The sequence below is a fragment of the Pan paniscus genome, chromosome 20, assembly GCF_029289425.2.
Source record: "Pan paniscus chromosome 20, NHGRI_mPanPan1-v2.0_pri, whole genome shotgun sequence".
NCBI lineage: Eukaryota > Metazoa > Chordata > Mammalia > Primates > Hominidae > Pan > Pan paniscus.
In genome coordinates this window covers 54152042-54171475 of record NC_073269.2, presented here as the reverse complement: position 1 = coordinate 54171475, position 19434 = coordinate 54152042, and the positions used below count along the sequence as shown (strand labels likewise).

At 48.4% G+C, this 19434-nt stretch overlaps 1 protein-coding gene across 41 annotated transcripts in view; it reads left to right on the top strand.

The window, feature by feature from the left end:
• The window catches only part of PLA2G4C (phospholipase A2 group IVC), a 62575-nt gene that overhangs the window by 40834 nt on the left and 2307 nt on the right, over positions 1-19434 (top strand). For 16 of the 41 annotated variants that reach the window (XM_034944130.3, XM_034944122.3, XM_034944119.3 and 13 more), the window contains 5 exons: positions 1424-1519; positions 2506-2598; positions 7162-7316; positions 13631-13802; positions 15523-15673. In XM_034944130.3, the coding sequence (XP_034800021.1) occupies positions 1424-1519; positions 2506-2598; positions 7162-7316; positions 13631-13802; positions 15523-15673 (667 nt within the window). Of the gene's footprint in view, positions 1-1423; positions 1520-2505; positions 2599-7161; positions 7959-13630; positions 13803-15522; positions 15717-19434 lie in introns of those variants that run through there. The other 25 variants (XM_034944137.3, XM_034944126.3, XM_063600458.1 and 22 more) reach the window with 10 other exon arrangements.

The window sequence follows — 19434 nt, the reverse complement described above, 5'->3', positions numbered from 1 at the left end:
TCATTTCCCCAGATACACAGGTGATCATACAGTCATTAAATCGCCATCTTTTCCTTGCCAACTCCCCCAACCCCAACGGCTCAAAGTCATCTCACCTGTGGCTCAATGATAGATGCTGGATCTGATGGCCAGGACCCCCAGGCCCCTGTATGCCAACCTTTCCCAGCTCACCAGATTTGTCAGCTCTGCTGCCCTAACAAAAGTTGAAGCGAAGCGGGGTGGCTTCAACTATAGGCTTTTATTTCCTCACCGTTTTTTTTTTTTTTTTTTTTTTTGAGATGGGGTTTCACCATGTTGCCCAGGCTGGTCTCGAACCCCTGACCTCAAGTGACCCACCCACCTGGCCCTCCCAGAGTGCTGGAATTACAGATGTGAGTCACTGTGCCCGGCCTTATTTTCTTACAATTCTTCAGGCAGGAAGTCCAAGATCAAGGTGCCAGTGGGGTCAGTTTCTCCTGAGGCCTCTCTCCATGGCTTGCAGAGGGATGGCCGCCTTCTCACCGCATCCTCTCAGCCCAGCCTTTCCTCAGTGCACACGCATTCTTGGTGTCTTCTTTTTTTTTTTTTTTTTTTTTTCTTTTTTAGATACAAGGTCTCCCTTGTATCTAAATGATCTGAGTGATACAAGTGAGGCTGGAATGCCCAGGCTGGAGTGCAGTGGCACAATCATAGTTCACTTCAGCCTTGAACTACTGGGTTCAAGTGATCCTCCTGCCTCAGCCTTCTGAATAGCTGGGACCACAGGCATGCATTAATATGCCCAGCTAATTTGTTTATTTTATTTTATTTTTGTAAAGATGCGGTCTCGCTCTGTTGCCCAAACTGGTCTCAAACTTCTGGGCTCAAGCAATCCTCCCACCTCGGCTTCCCTAAGTCCTGGGATTACTCTGGTGCCTGGCACTCTTTCTCTTCTCATAAAGACCCCAGTCCTATTGAATTACGATCCCACTCTCATGACCTCAGTTATCCTGAATGACCCCCCCACTTTTTTTTTTTTTTTTTTTTTGAGATGGAGTCTCGCTCCGTCATCAGGCTGGAGTTCAGTGGCACGATCTCAGCTCACTTCAGCCTCTGCCTCCCAGGTTCAAGTGATTCTCCTGCCTCAGCCTCCCCAGTAGCTGGGACTACAGGCATGCGCCACCACCACGCCCAGCTAATTTTTGTATTCTTAGTAGAGACAGGGTTTCACCATGTTGGCCAGGATGGTCTCGATCTCTTGATATTGTGATCCTTCTGCCTCGGCCTCCCAAAGTGCTGTGATGACTGGCGTGAGCCAACGCGCCGGCCCTGAATGACCTCTTTAAAAGTCCTGTCTCCAAATACAACCCCATGGGGGATGAGGGCTTCCACATATGACTTTGGTGGGGGCAGAAACCACTCAGTCTCCTGAACTCACCTTGGCTGTCTCGGCTTCTTTCCCTAGGCTCACTCAGTAACTTTATGGATTTTGTGAAGAAAACAGGCATTTGCGCTTCAAAGTGGGAATGGGGGACCACTCACAACTTCCTGTACAAACACAGTGAGAAAACCCTCCTCCCACCGCCCTGGTCTGTCTTTGCGTGTGAATGGGCTGGAGTAGGGGAAGGGGGCGGGCCTGAAACAATCCCAGGCTGGTCCTTCCCCAGAGCTTTGGAGGGGGGTGGTGTCAAGGTGCCCAGGGATCTGATTAGGGGAACTTTCGCTCAGTGGTGTGGTCCATACTGAAAAATGTGTGGCCTCGCTGTGAGTCCCAGTCATCGTGAAAAGCCTCACTGATGGCTTTCTCTGGTTTTGCAAAAATGCAAAAAACCCTAATTTCTTGTCAGCTAGTCCTAGGACCTGGTCTTCAAAAACACTTGTATGGGCTGGGCGCAGTGGCTCATGCCTGTAATCCCAGCACTTTGGGAGGCTGAGGCAGGCGGATCACTTGAGGTCAGGAGTTCAAGACCAGCTTGGCCAACATGGTAAAACCCTGTCTCTACTAAAAATACAAAAATTAGCCGGACAGGGTGGCAGGTGCCTGTAGTCCCAGCTACTCAGGAGGCTGAGGCAGGAGAATCGTTTGAACCCAGGAGGCAGAGGTTGCAGTGAGCCGCGATCATCCCACTGCACTCCGCCTGGCAACAGAGCGAGACACCATCTAAAAAAAAAAAACCACATACACTTGTATGGGTTTTCCCTTCAGGGGACTGACCCTCTCATTCGGGTGGAATTGATGTCAGACTCCTGGGAACTCACACTAAGGCCATTTAATAGTCTCCATAAGCTCCAATGTTCATAGCTGGTGGAGATCCTCTCCTATGACCATGCCAGTCCCTGCACCACTCGTGTATGTGTGTGTGTGTGTGTGTGTGTGTGTGTGTGTCTTGCTCTGTTGCCCAGGTGGGAATGCAGTGGTGCAATCATGGCTCACTGCAGCCTCAGCCTCCCCAGCTCAAGCAATCCTCCCATTTCAGCCTCCCGAATAGCTGGGAACACAGGCACACAGCACCATGCCCGGCTAATTTTTCTTTTTCTTTTTCATAGAGATGGGATCTCACTATGTTGCCCAGACTGATCTTGAACTCCTGGGCTCAAGCGATCCTCCCACCTCAGCCTCCCAAAGTGCTGGGATTACAGGTGTGAGCCACCCCATGCCTGGCCTTCCCCACTCTTTTGTTACAAGACTATCGTGAACATCTTTATGTTTGTGGCCCTGTTGCCCTTGTGCAAATCAAGAAAAGGTGCATCTTCCAGGGGGGTGAATTCCAAAATGTGCCCCCCTGGCCAGGGCTGTGTGTGGCCTGGGAAGGGAACCCTGGCTGGATGTCAGTCCTGCTCACCTCTCCTGGGGTGCTTCCTACAAGGCACACAGGACTTCAGCTGTGTCTGAGCACCATGCCATGCAGCTGCCGGGTCTTATGGCCTCGGAATACACCATCAAGCATCGAGTCACTGGATCATGGCGATGAGTGTTTTAGCATCAAATTTCTCCCTGAAGCGGTTGGATGAAGTCGCTTTCTCAGTAGCAATATATGAGAGTATAAACCAAAAATAAAATTCTAGCCCCCCACCACCCAACCATCTGAATAGACCTCTCCTGTCAGCCAGGGCACTCCAAAGTTAACCTGAAAAATGGGTTCAGTCCCTGATGGGAAGTGGGGGTCGGACATGCCTCCTTATACCCTCCTCCCTTTTGGAATTCAGGAAAAGCCGACTAGCAGTCATGTCAACACAATTTTTTTTTTTTTTTTTTTGAGATGGAGTTTTGCTCTTTTTGCCCAGGCTGGAGTGCAATGGCGCGATCTCAGCTCACCGCAACCTCGGCCTCCTGGGTTTAAGCGATTCTCCTGCCTCCCGAGTAGCTGGGATTACAGGCATGCGCCACCACGCCTGGCTAATTTTGTATTTTTAGTAGAGACAGGGTTTCTCCATGTTGGTCAGGCTGGTCTCAAACTCCTGACCTCGTGATCTACCCACCTTGGCCTCCCAAAGTGTTGGGATTACAGGCGTGAGCCGCCTCAACACAGATTTTAAGTCTGATAAGAAACATTTACATTCTGTTCTCTCTGAAGCCTGCTACCTGGAGGCATCATATACGTGATAAAACTTTGGTCTCCACAACCCCTTGTCATAACCCAGACATTCCTTTCTATTGCTAATAACTCTTTAAACCAATAGCCAATCAGATATTTTTATTTTATTTTCCATATATTTATTTATTTATTTTATTTATTTATTTATTTATTTATTTATTTATTTATTTTGCGATGGAGTCTCGCTCTGTCACCCAGGCTGCAGTACAGTGGTACAATCTTGGCTCACTGCAACCACCACCTCAGCCTCCTGAGTAGCTGGGATTACAGGCACATGTCACCATGCTCAACTGATTTTTGTATTTTTAGTAGAGACAGGGTTTCACCACATTGGCTAGGCTGGTCTCAAACTCCTAACCTCAAATGATCTGCCCACCTTGGCCTCCCAAAGTGCTGGGATTATAGGTGTACAGGTGTGAGCCACTGTGCCCAACCATCAATCAGAAAACTTTAAATCTACCTATAACCTGGAAGCCCCCCCACCGACCCCTCCTCACCCCTCACCTCTACCCCTCCACGACTTCAAGTCATCTCACCTTTCTGGACCGAACCAAGGTATATCTTAGATATATTTGATTGATGTCTCATATCTCCCTAAAATGTATAAACCTAGGCTGTGCCCCAACCACCTAGGCCACATGTTCTCAGGATCTCCTGAGGACTGTGTCACGGGCCATTGGTCACTCACATTTGGCTCAGAATAAACCTTTTCAAATATTTTCCAGAGTTTGACTCTTTTCATCAACAAGAGGAACCATTCCCAGAGGTACTGTCTTAGTCTGCTCAGGCTGCTGTGACAAAATCCCACAGACTGGGTGACTTAAACGACAGACATTTATTTTCTCACAGTTCTCAAGGCTGGAAGTCCAAAATCAAGTTGTCTGTGGGGTGAGTTCTTTCTGAGGCCTCTCTCTGCGATTTGCAGACAGCCACCTTCTCATATCCTCATATGGTCTTTGCTCCATGTGTGTCTCTGTTCTAATCCCCTCTTCTTAGAAGAGCACTAGTCATTCTATTGGAATGTTTCAAAGTTTTATCATGCAGATGTGTGAGAGGCATTGGAACCAGAGTGACTCCATCTTGAATGAGGGCTAGGAAAAATGAGGCTCAGCCTTGCTGGGCTGTATCCCCAGGAAGTTAGGCATTCCTAGCCTCTAGATGGTTATGGTTAAGGGAACAGATTAATAATGTTTACTAAACAGACTCAGACCCAGGAATGTCCTGATATCCTGATATCTTGAGAACAGACGCATTCCTAATTTTGCTTTAAAAATAATAATATAAGTTCTTGTAAAATATAGTAATTATGGTTTTTGGGTTTTTTTTTTTGAGACAGAGTTTTGCTCTTTGTTGCCCAGGCTAGAGTGCAGTGGCACAATCTCAGATTACTGCAACCTCCGCCTCCCGGGTTCAAGCGATTCTCCTGCCTCAGCCTCCCGAGTAGCTGGGATTACAGGCAGGTGCCACCACGCCTGGCTAATTTTTGTGTTTTTAGTAGAGACAGGATTTCACCATGTTGGTCAGGCTGGTCTTGAACTCCTGACCTCAGGTGATCCACCCACCTTGGCCTCCCAAAGTGCTGGGATTACAGGCGTGAGCCACCGTGCCCGGCCAAAATAGAGTAATTATGAAAATTAATCCTTTATCACAAATACTTGTAGCAGAGCACATCTCCCCATGTTTTTTTTTTGTTGTTGTTTTCCTATATATAACAAAAGGAGGAGGTGGTTGCATTTCTCCTCTTACTTTCCGTAACACCCTACTCTGTGGAGTAACTATTCTTTCACCCCTTTGCTTTCTTAACAGACTTGCTTTCACTTTGCACTGTGGACTCACCCTGAATTCTTTCTTGTATGAGATCCAAGAACCCTTTCTTGGGGTCTGGATCGGGACCCCTTTCCAGTAACTGATGAAGGCTCCAGGTAGCAAGCTTCAGAGAGAATAGATTGTAAATGGTTCTTATCAGACTTAAGCTCTGGGTTGATATTAAATGCTGGTCAGCTTTCCTTACATTCCCAAAGGGAGGAGGGCATCATGAGGCATGTCTGACCCTCCCTTCCTGTCACGGCCAGAACTAGGTTTTCAGGTTAACTCTGGGGTGCCCTGGCCAAGAGGAAGGGTTCATTCAGATGGTTGGGGGGGTGTTGTGGGGGGGTAGGAGTTGGGGAGGGTGTTGGCGGGGGGACGGGAGGGACGGGGGTGGGGGGGAGGGGCTTATCATTTTATTTTTGGTTTACGCTGTGAAAGGAAAATAAATCTTGGGACCCCAAAATCACCAAGTTAAAGGGAAAAGTCAAGCTGGGAACTGCCCAGGGCAAACCTGCCTCCCATTCTATTCAAAGTCACCCTCTGCTCACTGAGAGAAATGCGTATCTGATTGCCTCCAGTTGGAAAGGCTAATGGAAACTCTAAAGAATGTTGGCCGGCCCTTGGCTCACGCCTGTAATCCCAGCACTTTGGGAGGCAGAAGCGGGTAGATCACGAGGTCAGGAGTTCAAGACCAGCCTGGCCAAGATGGGGAAACCCTGTCTCTACTAGAAATACAAAAATTAGCTCAGCATGGTGGCGGGTGCCTGTAATCCCAGCTACTTGGGAGGCTGAGGCAGAGAATCACTTGAAGCCAGGAGGTGGAGGTTGCAGTGAGTGGAGATTGCGCCACTGCACTCCTGCCTGGGCAACAGAACGAGACTCCTTCTCAAAAAAAAAGAATGCAACCATTTACTTCTTATCTACCTGTGACCTGGAAGCCCCCTCCCTGCTTTGAGTTGTCCCACCTTTCCAGACCGAACCAGTGTTCATCTTACATATATTGATATCTCAGGTCTTCCTAAAATGTCTAAACCAAGCTGTGCCCCAACCGCCTTGGGCACATGTCATCATGACCTCCTGAGGCTGTGTCACGGTTGTGCATCCTTAACCTTGGCAAAATAAACTTTCTACACTGACCGAGACCTGTCTCAGAAACATGGGGTTAACAACACTCTCACATATTGCTGCTGAGAAGGCAGCTTCATTTGGAACTTCACGCCAAAAACCCCATTTTACCTTAATTACCTCTTTAAAGACCCTGTCTCCAAATACAGTCACATTCTGAGGTACTGGAGGTAAGAGCTTCAACATGTGTTTGTCTGTTTATTTGTTTATTTATTTGAGATAGAGTCTCGCTCTGTCACCCAGGCTGGAGTGCAGTGGCGTGATCTCAGCTCACTGCAACCTCCGGCTCATGGGTTCAAGTGATCCTCCTGCCTCAGCCTCCCAAGTAGCTGTGATTACAGGCACCCGCCACCATGCTGAGCTAATTTTTGTATTTCTAGTAGAGACAGAGTTTCCCCATCTTGGCCAGGCTGGTCTTGAACTCCTGACCTCAAGTGATCCGCCCGCCTCAGCCCCCAAAGTGCTGGGATTTCAGGCATGAGGCACCGCACCCAGCCAGGGCTTCAACATATGAATCTGGGAAGAGAGAGAAGTCAGCTCCTAGTCGGCAACCTCACAACTGCTGTCTACACTGACAACGATCATTTTCCCATCCCCCTCTCTGCCTTCCATTTACAAGTCTTGCTTTCAGTCCCCGGAAGCAGCTGATCCTCTTTCTTCCTGGGCACCACAGGTGGCATCCGGGACAAGATAATGAGCAGCCGGAAGCACCTCCACCTGGTGGATGCTGGTTTAGCCATCAACACTCCCTTCCCACTCGTGCTGCCCCCGACGCGGGAGGTTCACCTCATCCTCTCCTTCGACTTCAGTGCCGGAGATCCTTTCGAGGTAATCGAGAAGGGCCTTGGGGCCGGTCCCAGGTGGGAGGTGGGCTGCGGCGAAGCTGACTTTGCGGAGGAACTGAGGACGCGGGCTGGGAAGCGGGCAATGGGGAGGTGCTGGCTGGGAAGTCCAGAGAGCAAAATCAACTCACCCATCGCTCCCGAAGCACCCGCAGTCGGCCACATCCAACGAACTTCTGATCCAAAGCCATCCCAGACCTTCCCGGGCCCCTCTTCCTGGCAGATGACTCTCCCCGCTTCTGCGTCCTGCCTGCCCATTCATACCAGTTTGAACTGCAACAGCCTAGCTCCTCACCTGTGCACCTCCTTCCCCAGGTGTGCACGTCTCCAGCCCCGAGCGCGTGTCTTCCTGCTCATCTGGGTTTCCTGGGCAAATAGTGGCCCTCAATAAATGTTTGCTGAGTGAGAACATATGCAAGTATATTTGTCTTAGCACATATTGCACCTTCCCAGTGGCCACTAGGATCCGTTCTCCCTGCCTTCATATCCCATCTCTGCCACTTACCAGCTGTGTGGCCTGATCCAATGTGTGTAACTTCTGTGCATGTCGGTTTCCTCAGCTGTAAAATTGGGCTAACGATGGCTCCACCAGGAGTTGTTCTGTGGATTAAATTAATACTTGTTAATACATGTGAAGTGCTTAGCACAGTATCTGCCACTTACTGTGGGGTTTATAAACATTTTCCTCCCCTCCCCTCCCCTCCCCTCATGGCCTCCTTTCGAGACTGGGTCTTATGGTGTGATCATAGCTCACTGCAGCCTCAACCTCCTGGGCTCAAGCGATCCTCCCACCTCACCCTCCCAAGTAGCTGGGACTGCAGGCACACACCGCCACACCAGGCTAGTTTTCTAAATTGTTTTAGAGACAGAGTCTTGCTATGTTGCCCAGGCTGGTCTTGAACTCCTGGCCTCAAGCGATTCTCCCACCACCCAAGGCTAGGATTACAGGCACAAGCTGCCCTGCCCAGCTATTTTATTAAAAAATATATACACGTACATAATATATAACTATATCTATTACATGATACATACCGATACATAGTAGTATATATAAAATAATCATGGTAGAACATATCATCTCTTATATTTATGTGTAATGTAATATATATTTATATTCACACACTTCTATCAGTTTACATTCTATAATATGAATTAGGAACATCCATCCTCCTCCCCATACCATGATCCAGAACCAACTTGTCACCATCTTTCTAGACCCTTGGCCCAGGAATACCCAGGCTTTCTGGTCTTAGGATTTCTGCTGAAATAAATATCCCAAGACAATATGATAAAGGTGGAATGAGATATCAAGGTCTTGGGAGTCCTTTTCTGCCGAATCTCTGCTGCATGAGCCCGAGCGACAGGCGTAACCTCTGAACCTCAGTTTTCTCATCCTGAAAATGGGAACCACATCCTCTGGCTCGCAGGAGATCTGCAGAGTCTCTGCACCATGCCTGGTCCATAGCTGGTGTTCAGGATTAACAACAATGCTTATCTGGTGATGATGAGAATAGCAAGAGTAATAGGAAGAAACCCGGCAGCATTTGTTAAACTTCAATCAAAGACGACTTCAGAGACCTAAGCTGTCCACTACAGTGGTTGCCGGCCACATGTGGCACTTGAGCACTTGAAATGTGCCTGGCCCAAGTTGAAGTGTGCTATGAAGATAAAATACACCTCGGATTTTAATGACTGAGTATGGAAAACGCATGTCAAAGACCTTATTCGTAATTGGTATATTGACATACTAGGCAGGGCTCTCCAGAGGGACAGAACCAATAGGATCTATGTCTAGATGAAAGGGAGTTTCAGGATCACAAGGTGGAGTCCTACAATAGGCCGTCTGCGAGCTGAGGAAGAAACAAACCAATAGTGGCTCAGTCCGAGTCCGAAAGCCTCAAAAGTAGGGAAGCCCAGCCAGGCGTGGTGGCTCACGCCTGTAATCTCAGCATTTTGGGAGGCCGAGGCGGGTGGATCAGAAGATCAGGAGTTCGAGACCAGCCTGGTCAACCTGGTGAAATCCCGTCTCTACTAAAAATACAAAAAAATTAGCCGGGCGTGGTGGCAGGTGCCTGTAATCCCAGCTACTCGGGAGGCTGAGGCAGGAGAATCACTGGAACCCAGGAGGTGGAGGTTGCAGTGAACCAAGATTGCGCCATTGCACTCCAGCCTGGTGAACAAGAGCAAAATTCCATCTCAAAAAAAAAAAAAAAAAAAGTAGGGAAGCCCACAGTGCAGCCTTCAGTCTGTAGCCAAAGGCCGTAGAGCCCCTGGCGAGCCTTTGTGTAAGAGCCACTGGTGTAAGTCTAAGGGTCCAAAGGCCAAAAAACCTGGAGTGTGATGTTCAAGGGCAGGAAGGATCCAGCACAGGAGAAAGATGAAAGCCAGAGGACGCAGCAAGCCAGCTTCTCCCACCTTCTTCTGTCTGCTTTGTTCTAGTCACACTGGCAGCCAATTGGAGGGTGTCCGCCCACACTGTGGGTGAGTCTTCCTCTCCTAGTCAACTGACTCAAATGTTCATCTCCTCTGACAGCACCCTCAGAGACACATCCAGAAACAATACCAGCTTTCCAGGCACCCTTCAATCAAGTCGACACCTAATATTCACCATCACAATTGATTACACATCGAGGCAATCACACTTTTGACATATTGCATGAGATGAAACTTTTTCCTACAAATTAGGTGGTTACAAAGTAATAAACAGAAATTTTTTTTTTTTTTGAGACAGAGTCTCGCTCTGTCACATAGGCTGGAGTGCAGTGGCGCAATCTCGGCTCACTGCAACCTCCACCTCCTGGGTTCAAGCAATTCTCCTGCCTCAGCCTCCTGAGTAGCTGAGATTACAGGCATGCGCCACCACACCCAGCTAATTTTTGTATTTTTAGTAGAGACGGGGTTTCACCATGTTGGCCAGGCTGGTCTTGAACTCCTGACCTTGTGATCTGCCCGCCTCGGCCTCCCAAAGTGCAGGGATTACAGGCGTGAGCCACCACGCCCGGCCAATAAACAGAAATTTAAGCAAGACATATCTGTAACAATTTAACAGAACCTGATCGTCTAAGTTTTTTTCATTTTTCTCAAATTCATCTTTAATTCTTTCCATGATGGGGCTTATAAGGAAACTAACCAACATGTAGCTACTATAGTTGAATGTCAAATCTTTTTTTTTTTTTTTTTGAGATGGAGTCTTCTGTGTCGCCCAGGCTGGTGTACTGTGGTGCGATCTTGGCTCACTGCAACCTCCGCCTCCCGGGTTCAAGTGATTCTCTTGCCTCAGCCTCCTGAGTAGCTGGGATTACAGGCGCGTGCCACCATGCCCGGCTAATTTTTGTATTTTTAGTAGAGACGGGGTTTTGCCATTTTGGCCAGGCTGGTCTTGAACTCCTGACCTCAGGTGATCCGCCCACCTCAGCCTTCCAAAGTGCTGGGATTATAGGCATGAGCCACCGTGCCCAGCTGAATGTCAAATCTTTAGAAGGTACTTATGACAGTAAATTCCTCTGTAATACAGGTATGAAGCACCTTCATGATATTTCTGTTTTATGTGTAGAAAAGTGGCTGGGTGCGGTGGCTCACTCCTGTAATCCCAGCACTTTGGGAGGTAGAGGCGGGTGGATCACCTGAGGTCAGGTGTTTGAGACCAGCCTGGCCAACATGGCGAAACCCTGTCTCTACTAAAAATACAAAAATTAGCCAGGCATGGTGGCACATGCCTGTAATCCCAGCTGCTAATGGGGCTGAGGCAGGAGAATCGCTTGAACCTGGGAGGCGGAGGTTACAATGAGCCGAGATCCCGCCACTGCACTCCAGCCTGGGCAACAGAGCGAGACTCTGTCAAAAAAAAAAAAAAAAAAAAAGAAGAAGAAGAAACACTTGTTGAGACTGCATCTCCTTTTGCTAATGAGTGGTTTCTAGTTGTAATATCACTCCTCTGAATAAAGAAGCCACCTTTGAGTACATAAGGAAAAATAACCACATGTTAAAAGGATAAGACATTACTCCGACATCTCTACTGGGCCATCTCTTCCTCTAACACTTCAGAAACTTAGAAATTTAAAATATTCTTACGTTAACTGCAAGAACAAGATAAAGGAGAAATGCCCTTTTTCTTGAGATCGCAACTATGAAGTCATATGCTTATGCAACTTCTGCATTTGTGTGCAAAACACAAACACACTGATCTTTTTTTAACTTTTAAGTTCAGGGGTTCAAGTACAGGTTTGTTCCATAGGTAAACTTGTGTCCTGGGGATTTGTTGTACCGATTATTTCATCACCCCAGTATTAAGCCTAGTACCCATTAGTTATTTCTGCTGACCCTCTCCTTCCTCCCGCTCTCCACCCAACGCTAGGCCCCAGTGTGTGTTGTTCTCCTCTGTGTGTCCATGTGTTCTCATCATTCAGCTCCCACTTAGAAGTGAGAACATGCAGTATTTGGTTTTCTGTTCCTGGAAACACATTTATACATTTATCTTTTTTTTTTTTTTTTTTTTGAGACAGAGTCTCGTTCTTGTCGCCCAGGCTGGAGTGCAGTGGTGCTATCTGGGCTCACTGCAATCTCTGCCTCCCATGTTCAAGCGATTCTCCTGTCTCAGCCTCCCAAGTAGCTAGGACTACAGGCATGTGCCACCATGCCCGGCTAATTTTTTGTAATTTTAGTAGAGACGGGGTTTCACTGTATTAGCCAGGATGGTTTTGATCTCCTGACCTCGTGATCCACCCGCCTCAGCCTCCCAAAGTGCTGGGATTATAGGCATGAGCCATGAGCCACCATGCCCAGTCTCTTTTTTTTTTTTTTTTTTTTTTTTAGACGGAGTCTTGCTCTTGTTGCCCAGGTTGGAGTGCAATGGCGCTATCTGGGCTCACTGCAACCTCTGCCTCCCGGGTTCAAGCGATTCTCCTGTCTCAGCCTCCCAAGTAGCTGGGATTACAGGCACCTGCTACCATGCCTGGCTAATTTTTGTATTTTTAGTAGAGAAGGGGTTTCACCATGTTGGCCAGGTTGGTCTCAAACTCCTGACCTCAGGTGATCTGCCCGCCTTGGCCTCCCAAAGTGCTGGGATTACAGACATGAGCCACCACGCCTGGCCCACATTTATCTTAATTCTCCTTGCTTAGTTTTGTCAGTCAGCTTGCAGGACTTAACAGATGCCTTTCTAAGACACAGAGACTGAGATGTGTTTTATGTACGTTTAGTAACCTCAGTGCTACAGTAATGAGACATGCAGTGTCCTTTTGCTCTGGTTCAGGATAGCACGGAAGGAGGTCACAGGAAAGAGAATAAATGAAACTTGTTACAACTGAGAAACTACTTCTCATTAAGTTTCCCCATGGTGTCACCTTTATTTAATACTTATTTTTAAAATTAATTTCTCCTACTTCTTTTTACTTTCTTCAAGTGCAGCAAGTAGACAATTGAAAAGTACCTTTACGGCTGGGCACAGTGGCTCATGCCTGTAATCCCAGCACTTTGGGAGACTGAGACGAGCGGATCACCTGAGGATCACCAACCTGACCAACATGGAGAAACCCTGTTTCTACTAAATATATGAAATTAGCCGGGCGTGGTGGAGCATGTCTGTAATCCCAGCTACTCGGGAGGCAGGAGAATCGCTTGGACCCGGGAGGCGGAGGTTGCAGTGAGCTGAGATCGTGCCATTGCACTCCAGCCTGGGCAACAAGAGTGAAACTCTGCCTCAAAAATAAGAAAAGAAAAGAAAAGTACCTTCACGGTGACATTATATTTCTGTTACACAGTGATGATGGAGAATATCTCATTTATCTTCCAAATACCCCTGTGAGGTGGCTATTACAGAGATCCTTTGCAGAGGTGATGAGATGCACCCATACCACATATCTCGTTGGGCTCCTGGGCTCAAATGATCTTCCCATCTCAGCTTCCTGAGTAGCTAGGGCTACAGGTGCACGCCCCCATGCCTGGCTAATTGAAATATATATATATATATATATACTGTAGAGATGAGGTCTCCAACATCTTTCTGTGGCAGAGCTGGGATTCAAAGCCTCATCTAGGCACCATTTTCCTTGCCCTCTGAGTCCCGCAGCCCCCAGCCCCAAAGGTTACTCTCTAACCTCGCGAATGTTGTCTCTAGGTGGGCTGGGGAGTGCGGGTGATGGCAGAGGCTTACTCTTTCCCTTACGGAAGATGTTGTCCCTGTCCAAGCTGACCCTTGCTCTGTTGTGTGTCTGGGCTGTTAGCTGAGGTCCCGTTGGGTCTCCAGGCCCCAGGGGTCTTCTGGAGAGGTCTTGCAACCATTTCTTATTGCCTCCTTCTCAGACCATCCGGGCTACCACTGACTATTGCCGCCGCCACAAGATCCCCTTTCCCCAAGTAGAAGAGGCTGAGCTGGATTTGTGGTCCAAGGCCCCCGCCAGCTGCTACATCCTGAAAGGAGAAACTGGACCAGTGGTGATGCATTTTCCCCTGTTCAACATAGATGCCTGTGGAGGTAGGTGCGGGGAGGAGCAGGTGAGAAGCCACCTGTATTAGTCCATGCTCACACTGCTAATAAAAACATACCTGAGACTGGGTAATTTACAAAGGAAGAAGGTTTAATTGACTCACAGTTCAGCGTGGCTGGAGGAGCCTCAGGAAACTTACAGTCATGGTGGAAAGCGAAGGCCAAGCAAGTCACCTTCTTCACAAGGCGGCAGGAAGGAGAAGTGAGTGCCAGCAGGGCAATTGCCAGATGCTTATAAAATCATCAGATCAGCCGGGCGCGGTGGCTCATGCCTGTAATCCCAGCACTTTGGGAGGCCGAGGCGGGCGGATCACAAGGTCAGGAGATCGAGATCATCCTGGCTAACACAGTGAAACCCCGTCTCTACTAAAAATACAAAAAAAAATAAATAAATAAATTGCTGGGCTTGGTGGTGCGTGCCTGTAATCCCAGCTACTCAGGAGGCTCAGGCAGGAGAATTGCTTGAACCTGGGAGGCGGAGGTTGCAGTGAGCTGAGATCGCGCTCCTGCACTCCAGCCTGGGGACAGAGCAAGACTCCTTCTCAAATAAATAAATAAATACATACCATCAGGTCTCGTGAGAACTCAACTCACTGTCACGAGAACAGCATGAGGGTAACCACTTCCATGCTTCAATTACCTCCCACGACACTTGGGGATTATGGGAACTACAATTCAAGATGAGATTTGGGTGGGGACACAGCCAAACCATATCACCACCAGGCCAGGCCAAATGGAGCTGTGCTGTGCCCTGGGGACATCTTGTTACGCTCCAACATCTGATGGTTGAGTGAGTCATCCTGTCCACCCTTGGGCCTGGAAGATGCCAGGCTGCCTCTCTCGGTCTTGCATGTTTATGCATGTTGCTGCCTCTCTCTGCAGCCTTCTTGTCCTACCTGAATATCCAACCCCTTCCACCTGGGCATCCCACATTCCTCATCCAGTCTCAGGTGAGCAGCTGCTTGGAAGGCCTAGCATCCAGGATGGGTGGTCTTCCGGGGCCTGATTGTGCCACTTCCCACAGTGGGCTCCTTTTAGCTTGTCAGTCGTGTCTCCTGCGATGAGACTCCCATTAGGGATAAATTGTGTCTGTTTTCTTCCTTCATTTAACGAACATTTATTGGTTACCTATGCTGCATCAGCCGTGGTTCCAGGAGAGGCAGGCTAGAGTAGTAAAGAAGACAGGAAGCAGGGGGCCGGGCGCGGTGGCTCACGCCTGTAATCCCAGCACTTTGGGAGGCCAAGCCGGGGCAGATCACCTGAGATCAGGAGTTTAAGGCCAGCTTGGCCAACAGGGTGAAACCCCATCTCTATTAAAAAATACAAAAAATTAGCCAGGCGTGGTGATGCACTCCTGTAATCCTAGCTACTTGGGAGGCTGAGGCAGGAGAATCGCTTGAATCTAGGAGGTGGAGTTTACAGTCACCCAAGATTGTGCCATTGGACTCCAGCCTGGGAGACAAGAGCGAGACTGTCTCAAAAAAAGAAAAAAAAAAAAAAGACAGGAAGGGGCATGGATCATAAAAATATAGATAAATCCATAACCTCATATGTCAATAAAACTTTATTTATAAAGCCAAAGTAGTGGGCCGACTGGATTTGGTCCACAATTGTAGTTTGCCAAGCCCTGATGTAAATAGACAAAATCTGCAGAATTAATTGTCCAAACTCACGATGCATTTTCTTTGTTGGTTTGGTTATGCTTCAGGTGATATTGAGGCATGGAGTGACACATACGACACATTCAAGCTCGCTGACACCTACACTCTAGATGTGGTGGTGCTACTCTTGGCATTAGCCAAGAAGAATGTCAGGGAAAACAAGAAGAAGATCCTTAGAGAGTTGATGAACGTGGCCGGGTAGGTGGGAGACCATAGTCACTCTGATGCCTATACTCGTTCAGTAAGTATCTGTTGGAGAACTTTCTCTGCAACAGGCAGGAGGGCTGCATGGGTGCAAAAAGATAGGCAGTTTCTCCCCTACTTGAGCTTGCATCTCAGTAGGGGACAGACCATGAACAGGGTCAGGAGTGAATGGTTTTCTGAAGAGTGAAGCAGGCTGTGTTCGTTTGCTAGGGCTGCTGTAACAAAATACCTCTAGCTGGGTGGCTTCACAGAAATTGATGGTCTCATGGTGCTGGAGGCTGGAAGTGTGAATTCATGGTATCAGCAGCACTGGTTCCTTCTGGGATCTGTGAGGGAGAATTTGTTCCATGCTTGTCTCCGTGTATATTGGTCCGTTTTCACACTGCTGTAAAGAACTACCCGAGACTGGGTAATTGATGAAGAAAAGAGGTTTAATTGACTCACAGTTCCGAAGGCTTAACAGGAAGCATGGGTGGGAGGCCTCAGGAAACTTACAATCATGGTGGAAGGTGAAGGGGGAGCAAGCACATCTTTACCATGGCAGAGAAGGAGAGAGAGAGAGCAAAGCGGGAAGTGCTACACACTTTCAAACAACTGGATTTCATGAGAACTCCGTCACTATCACAAGAACAGCAAGGGGGAAGTACGCTCCCATCAATCACCTCTCACCAGGCCCCTACCCCAACACATGGGAATTACAATTTGAGATGAGATTTGGGTGGGGACACAGAGCCAAACCATATCTCTGTGAAAGGAAAATGAAATCTCAGGACCCCAATTCACTATGCCAAAAGGAAAAACTTAAGCTGTGGCTGGGCACTGTGGCTCATGTCTGTAATCCCAGCACTTTGGGAAGCCAAGACAGGAGGATCGCTTGAGCCCAGGAGTTCAAGATCTGCCTGGGCAACATAGTGAGACCAAGTCTCTACAAATAATTTTAAAAATTAGCTGGGTGTGGTAGCACAAGCCTATAGTCTCAGCTACTCAGGAGGCTGAGGTGGGAGGATTGCCGGAGCCCAGGAGTTTGAGGCTGCAGTGAGCTATGATGGTACCACCCCACTCCAGGCTGGGCGACAGAGCAAGACCTTGCCTCTAAAAAAAAAAAAAAAAAAAAAAAAAATTAAACTGAAAGCTTAATTAAGCTGAGTCATGCAAGAAACTGTCTTTCCTTTTGTTCCTAAGCCACAGATAAAAGGCCACAGATATCTCCACAGGTAACTTACTCTATCGATATGGTTTGGCTCTGTGTCCCCACCCAAATCTCATCTTGAATTGTAATCCCCACATGTCAAGAGAGGGACCTGGTGGGAGGTGATTGGATCTTGGGGGTGGCTTCCCTTATGCTGTTCTCGTGAGAGTGAGGGAGTTCTCACAAGATCTGATGGTTTTTAAGTGGCAGTTTCCCCTGCTCTCTCTCTCTCTCGATCTCTCTCTCTCATCTCTCCTGCCACCCTGTGAAGAAGGTGCCCTGCTTCCACCATGACTGTATTAGGTTGGTGCAAAAGTAATTGCGGTTTTGCAACTAAAAGTAATGGCAAAAACCACAACTACTTTTGCGCCAACCTGATAAGTTTCCTGAGGCCTCCCCAGCCACATGGAACTGTGAGTCAGTTAAACTTCTTTTGTTTATACGTTACCCAGTCTCAGGCAGTGTCTTTATCGCAGTGTGAGAATGGACTCATACAGTTCTAGAAGTCAGAAATCTGAAACGAGTGTTATGGAGCAAAACCCAAAGCGTTAGCAGGGCCAACTCCTGCGGAGGCTCCAGGGGAGAAGCTGTTCCTTGCCTTTTTCAGCTTCTAGGGGCCACCCGCATTCCTTGGCTCATGGCCCCTCCTTCAGCCTCTTGCTTCTATCATCTCATCTCCTCCTTGCTCTGACCTCCCGCCTTGCTCTTATAAGGAAAGATCCATGGGATTCCACTGGGCCCACCCAGATACCCAGGATCCTCTCCTCATCTCAGGATCCTTAGATTAATCTCATCTGCAGAGTCCCTTTTGCCATGGAAAGTCATGTACTGGCCAGGAGCCGTGGCTCACACCTGTAATCCCAGCACTTTGGGAGGCTAAGGCAGGCAGATCACTTGAGCTCAGGAGTTCAGACCAGCCTGGGCAACATGGCAAGACACCATCTCTACTAAAAGTACAAAAAAATAGCAAGGCATGGTGGTGTATGCCTGTGGTCCCAGCTCCTTAGGAGGCTGAGGTAGGAGGATTGCTGAACCCTGGGGAGCAGAGGTTGCAGTGAGCCCAGATCACACCACTGCACTCCAGCTTCGATGACAGAGCGAGACCCTGTCTCAAAAAAAAAAAAAAAAAAAAAAAACCACATACTCACAGGCTCCAGGGATTAGGATAGGGACATCATTAGGAGACATTATTCAACCTGCCACAAAGACACAGACACAACCAGATGACAGAAGCCAGGGGAAGAGTTGGAATATTATTCTGAATATGGTGGGAAGCTGCTGTTAAGTTTTGAGCAGGGAAGTAGCTTTATCTGAGTCACCTTTTCAAAGGCCCACCCTAGCTCCTGTGCGGTTGGTCCCTAGGTGAGATAATTAGCACCCTGAGGAGCAGTTTGGGTCAATGACCTCAGGGTCGCAAGGTAGAGGGAAGAGAAAGCCATTCTGGGCCTCTGGACCAGTCTATGTTCCCCAGAGAGTTTCCCCAAAAGCCCTACCTGGCATGGGGCAGGGCGGTTATTTGCTGCTCATCTGTCTTCTAATGAGGGGTTGTATATTAGTTTGCTGGGGCTGCCATTAAAAAGTACCACAGAGGCCGGGCACGGTGGTTCACACCTGTAATCCCAGCACTTTGGGAGGCCGAGGTGGGCAGATCACGAGGTCAGGAGTTCGAGACCAACCTGGCCAACATGGTGAAGCCCCATTTCTACTAAAAACACAAAACTTAGATGGGCATGGTAGTGCACACCTGTAGTCCCAGTTACTTGGGAGGCTGAGGCAGGAGAATCGCTTGAACCCAGAAGGTGGAGGTTGCAGTGAGCCCAGATCATGCCACTGCACTCCAGCCTGCTGACAGAGGGAGACTCCGTCTCAAAGAAAAAAGTACCACAGATCAGGTGGCTTAAACAACCGACACTTATTGTCTCACAGTTCTGGAGGCTGGAAGTCCAAGATCAAGGTGTGAACAGGGGTGGTTTCTCCTGAGGCCTCTCTCCTTGGCTTGCAGATGGTGCTTCCCTGTGTCTACACATGATTTTCCTCTGTGCCTGTCCACGCCCCACCTTCTCACCTGTAGAACTCAGGGCCTATTTATGCTTATTTGTTGACTCTCTCTCCTCATAATAAGGTGTGCAGCACTGTGGGGTCAGGAACCACATCACTTTGCTCACCACAGTGTTCATTCTTTCATTCATTGATTCCACAAACATTTCCTGGATGCCTGCTAGATCCAGTCTGCCCAGGTTCTGCAGCCATGGCTGCATACAGGTCAGATGAGGCTCTTGCTCTTGTAGAATGTACCTCCTCCCGGGGGGGCAACATGACATAAACAGGTAAACAAAGGAGTCAACTGGATGGCCATGGAGAGTAAGTGCCGTGGAGACGACCGAACGTGCGGTGTGCTGAGGAGTGAAGTGAAGGCTTTTTAGGAAAGGGTCTGGGGGTCTGGGAAGGCATCCTGAGGGAGAGACCTTTCACCTGGGGCTGAATACTGAGAAGGGGTGGCCATGAGGAAGTCTTGGGGAACAGAATTCTGTGCGAAGGAAAAGTAAATGCAAAGTGTCTGGAGTGG